The sequence below is a fragment of the Sinocyclocheilus rhinocerous genome, unplaced genomic scaffold, assembly GCF_001515625.1.
Source record: "Sinocyclocheilus rhinocerous isolate Xijiao unplaced genomic scaffold, SAMN03320098_v1.1 scaffold4395, whole genome shotgun sequence".
Taxonomy (NCBI): Eukaryota; Metazoa; Chordata; class Actinopteri; order Cypriniformes; family Cyprinidae; genus Sinocyclocheilus; species Sinocyclocheilus rhinocerous.
Genome location: NW_015635544.1, coordinates 70,174 through 75,397, shown reverse-complemented (window position 1 = coordinate 75,397; position 5,224 = coordinate 70,174). Strand labels below are relative to the sequence as shown.

General features: G+C 38.2%; 1 protein-coding gene across 2 annotated transcripts in view; it reads left to right on the top strand.

Moving 5' to 3' along the window:
• Positions 1-3,930, top strand: part of LOC107747314 (phosphatidylinositol 4,5-bisphosphate 3-kinase catalytic subunit beta isoform-like) — a 109,755-nt gene extending 105,825 nt beyond the window's left edge. For both annotated transcript variants that reach the window (XM_016561779.1, XM_016561778.1), the window contains exon 24: positions 2,505-3,930. In XM_016561779.1, the coding sequence (XP_016417265.1) occupies positions 2,505-2,636 (132 nt within the window). In that variant the 3' untranslated portion in view covers positions 2,637-3,930. The remainder of the gene's footprint in view (positions 1-2,504) is intronic.
• Positions 3,931-5,224: the final 1,294 nt, after the last annotated feature.

Genomic DNA, 5,224 nt, shown 5'->3' with positions numbered 1-5,224 from the left:
CTCAATCCAGCCATACTAATCAAAAACAACAGGTGCGTTCGAAGAACCGAATTAGCCAGATCCTGATTAGCGCAATGATATCATCTTGGATGTGACATTTCATCTCGGATGTAATAAGCGACGTACGAAGAACGGGCCCCATGACTTTTCATAGTCGTGGTGCACGCGCTAAACTCGGAGTCAACATACTGCATTGAATGAACTAAGACAATTCAGCCATTCTGAAACTGAAAACTCAGTTTCCCATCTCACGGTAAGTCAACTCAGAGTTCAAGTTTAAACTCAGAGTTGGTTGAACCTCCTTATTGAAAAGGGCCCCCGGTTGGGAACCACTGTTTTTAGTGTTCATATTATTAAGCAGAGATATGCATCTGCATTTGAATATCAACTACAAAGATTTACTCAAACATTCACTCCACTCCTCTGATCCTTAAATATTAACCAAAGCTAAATCAAATTCGTATGTGGAAAAACCTTGCAGTACTTAATGTACCTGTAACGTGGGAGTGGAGATCCAATTGCAGACTTTATTAAAAGAGAGCATGGTCAAAACAGGCAGAGTCCAGAAACGGCAAACACAAGGCAGAGGCAGAAAAGTAATACACAAACAGGCAATGATAATAGCAGGCAGTAAATAATCAAGAACAAGGAAACAAACCAGGGTCAAAACACAGGTAGGGCAAAACTAGGAACACTAGAAAAACATACGAACATTCAATAACCAGCGATGAAATAGTGTGTGTGTGTGCCATTCTTATAGTGTTGGACTGATGAGGTGATGAGAGACAGGTGATTGCAATTGATGATGTGTCCAGGCAAAGGGTTATGGGAAATGGAGTCCGGGGGTGAATGGTAAAGAGTTCAGGATGAGGTGCCCTCTAGCGGAGCTTGTGGGCACTCCAGCTAGAGATCGTAACAGTACCTCAGTACGTAAATTCCTTTAATCATAAATACATTAGTTACTCATATTACTATTATTTATTATATTAATACATGATACAATTAATAAATGTTTGTCTTTGATCTTATTGTTCTAGCTGTTGTTCCTACAACTGTAATCCATACTATCTTGGCTTTATGTATTCAATTTATTATTTTTTTCGTTCCACTCCTTATTTTCACTAACATCCACCCCTAAAGATATTATTATTATCTTTATTATCTTCTCTCTTATTGTCTCCGCCCTTGCTGGCAGGGAGGTTGGGAGGGAGAAGAGGGTAGGAAAAAAAGGGGGTGGAGGAAGAGAAAAAGCTATTTTCTTTGTAAAACTTTTGTTTATTTACCTGTCATGTTTCTCTATTTGTTTTATGTTTTTGAGTTAGTGTACTGCAAAAAAGAGACTGAGAACAGAATGAAATCATTATAACATAAGTTTAGGTCAATGCATAGCTGTGTTAAAGGGATAGTTCACCCAAAAATGAAAATTAGCCCATGATTTGCTCACCCTCAAGGCATCCTAGGTGTATATGACTTTCTTATTTCAGACGAATCCAATCGGAGTTATATTAAAAATTGTCCTGGCTCTTCCAAGCTTTATAATGGCAGTGGGCGGGTGTTTCTGTTCAACAGTTCAAAAGAAGTCCAATAAAGCGCATCCATCCGTAATAAAAAAAAAGTGACTCACACGGCTCCAGGGGGTGAATAAAGACCTGTAGCGAATCGACGCGTTCTTGTAAGAAACATAACCATATTTAAAACGTTATAACCACTTTTCTGTAGTTTGTGCTAACTGTCATACATGGAAGCCGTTCCGGGCGGATGACGTAGGATGTATGCGTAGCACATGCGTCGGTGAGAATATGCTAGTCTCGCGAAAACCAACGTTTGTTTACAGGAGCAAAGGAAGCAAAGTTTCCTTACTTTAGCAAAGGAAAACCAGTCTCCTCTTGGCTTATATCGAAATCCTCCGGCATTTTACTTTACAAATCCTCGTTTTGTACTTCTAATTCGTGACCGGTGTTTTGTTTTGTTCTCTCCTCTCTGCTTCCGTGTTCGTCACTTCTCACCGGCGCATGCGCTACACATACGTCCTACGTCATCCGCCCGGAATGAACGCACATAATATTAGTGGAAGCTAGAGATTACAGTTTATAAAGTTTTAAATATAGATATTTTTCTTACAAAAACGCATCGATTCGCTACAGGAGCCTTTATTCACCCCCCGGAGCCATGTGGGACACTTTTTTTATTACGGATGGATGCGCTTTATTGGACTTCTTTTGGACTGTTGAACAGAAACACCTGCCCACTGCCATTATAAAGCTTGGAAGAGCCAGGACAATTTTTTATATAACTCCAATTGGATTCGTCTGAAAGAAGAAAGTCCTATACACCTAGGATGTCTTGCGGGTGAGTAAAGTATGGGCTAATTTTCATTTTTGGGTGAACTATCCCTTTAAATGTGAAGGTAAGGTAAAATAAAATAAAACAAAATATACAATAAAATATAAAATAATAAAATAAAATAAATACATAATGTTACCAGCTGTATGTTTGTCTTTCAGGACTCTCTGGCATTAGGTAAAACTGATGAGGAGGCCCTCAAACAGTTCCGGCAGAAGTTTGATGAAGCTCTGCGAGAGAGTTGGACCACCAAAGTCAACTGGATGGCCCACATTGTGGCTCATCCTTCATAAACCGAGGGAAACACAACATCAGGCTCCAAACTGAAGGGTTCACCATAAAGCACCATTATGTGCAGCAAAACTGTTTACAAAAATGAAATACAGCTTATTTATGATCTTGTGAAAATGATGGCCATGGATCTAAATGATCTTCAAAGGTCAGGAGTCTGTAGGAATAATTGAAAAGAAATTCTAAGCTTCTAACGCTTTTTTTATTCTGTTGAATATCGACTGCCTCTGACCACAGGAGAACCATACAAAACTCTGACTTGACATCGGATGTAATTGCCTTATACAAGGTAACAAAACAGAAAATGTCAGCTTTTTCTTCCTCCACTGAAAAATCCATAAACAATAAATAACTCCAGCATGTCCTTCTAGAGAGAAACAGGAGTCCCTAAACCAAGACACAGCAAGGCAAGTTTTGGCTATCCAGAAATAAGGTGTTTATTGTACAACTATGTTAATGTATTGAGACTCATAGACTTTTGAAAACGGACAAATCAAAGCACAAGCTCAGAGAAAGTGCATCTTATACCGAAAGGTAAACGTGCCTCACTGCACAAGAAACTTTTTCTTTTGATTTTTTTTTTAACTATGTGCCAGACTACTTTATTATGAGGAATAGTCTTAAAAACACTGGAATCATGTTATAGGTATAAATATTTTATGAATTTTAAATGTTGTAATAGTAAAGCACTGTTCCTATATACCACAGTACTACTTTATGTATAGCAGAATTTGCTGTAATTAAAAAAGTGGGGTGGCTTCATACACAGATATTCATTGATGATCACTTTGAACAAACGCTGTGTAGATGAAGGACCTTCCTCAACGTCCCTCCTCTCCTCTCTGTGTTGAGCAAAGCTCATGTAGTTTGTTCTTTGGTGCTAGCCATAAAATATATCCCAAATCTATACGTAAGCACAGCATTGTAGCCAAACCCGTTGCTCATTTTTGGTGCCTGTTATTTTAAGAGTAATTCACAAATTTAGGGCTTACTATATGCCTGCATATCAAAACTCACAATTTCAAATCCCTATTCACCTATCTGCACAAAAAGACTCCGAGGACCAAAAAGGGGAGGTTAAACTGTTATGACAGCCACTGTCTAATGACAGCTCGGACAGTAGTAATCACTGTTTATTGCTATATTGTAAACCACAGAGAGTAATTATCAATGTTTTTTTTTTTTTTTACTACACATAACAGGCTGTCTCTAGTGCTGCTTCTCTTTTTGGCTGTGTGACTAGAGATGTATAGATGCACTGAGCATGTTATTTTTACACTGAATATCTGTATGTGTGAATGGGAAGAAAGACTGTGTACTGTGATATAATTAAATTATTAAGAGCAATGCAAATATTCTAGGAACAACATTCCAGAGAATTATGAGTTCATTCCCTGTGCTGTTATGGTACATGAGAGAATAAGATCTGTGTCTATCAAATAAATTTAATTTTATACTAGAACAGGTTATACTCTAATATCCATTGGCCCTACACCTTGTGCTATATTAGGGGGTGTCTTGATGCCTTGGTGCAATATGCAGACATAAAAGCGCAACTGTAAACCTATTTTGAGAGTGTATGTGTGTGCGCTCATGCTGCTGTATGTTACACTGATGACCTTTGATTTTACTGAAACTTTTAATACAGGCTTTGCTCTGTCTTGCCCATTTTATAGAAATACTATTAAAGTTGTTTTCATTGAACCCTTCTTTTTAATTTCAATATGATTTAGGGGGAAAAATCTTGAAAAAAGTTAAGCAAACAAACAAAACAAACAAACAAAAAAGTTTTAAAGTTTGGTCCAAAATAAAACTTCAGAAGACACTTGGATTAAACCACTGCATTTAAGGATTATGTTTATGCAACCAGTCCTTTTTGAAACTTCTGGACCCCATCAGCTTTCAGCATGAGGGTAAGTAAGTGATTTTTTGAGTGAATTGAACTGTTCTAGGCACGTTTAAAGGGTAGTTGCATATATCATAGAGACACTGGTTAGTCTAACCAGTGTCTCTACGATATATGCAACTACCCTTTAAAGGAACACGCCACTATTTCTGAAAATAGGCTCATTTTCCAACTCCCCTAGAGTTAAACAGTTGAGTTTTACCGTTTTCGAATCCATTCAGCAAATCTCCGGGTCTGGCGGTAGCACTTTTAGCTGCAGCTTAGCATAGATCATTGAATCTGATTAGACCGTTAGCATCTCGCTCAAAAATGACCAAAGAGTTATTTTTCCTATTCAAAACTTGACTCTTCTGTAGTTACATCGTGTACTAAGACCGACGGAAAATGAAAAGTTGCGATTTTCTAGGCCGATATGGCTAGGAACTATACTCCCATTCTGGCGTAATAATCAAGGAACTTTGCTGCCGTACCATGGGTGCAGCAGGCGCAATGATATTACGCAGCGCCTGAAAATAGTCCCCAGCTAGGTAACTTCCAACGTGACCGGCACTAAGTTTGTGTAGTTGCAGAGTTGTATATGAGTAATATCATTGCGCCTTTTCATTTTCCATCGGTCTTAGTACACGATGTACACACAGAGGAAAGCCTTACTACTTTTATTGTAGCAGGGAGACAACTTAATGC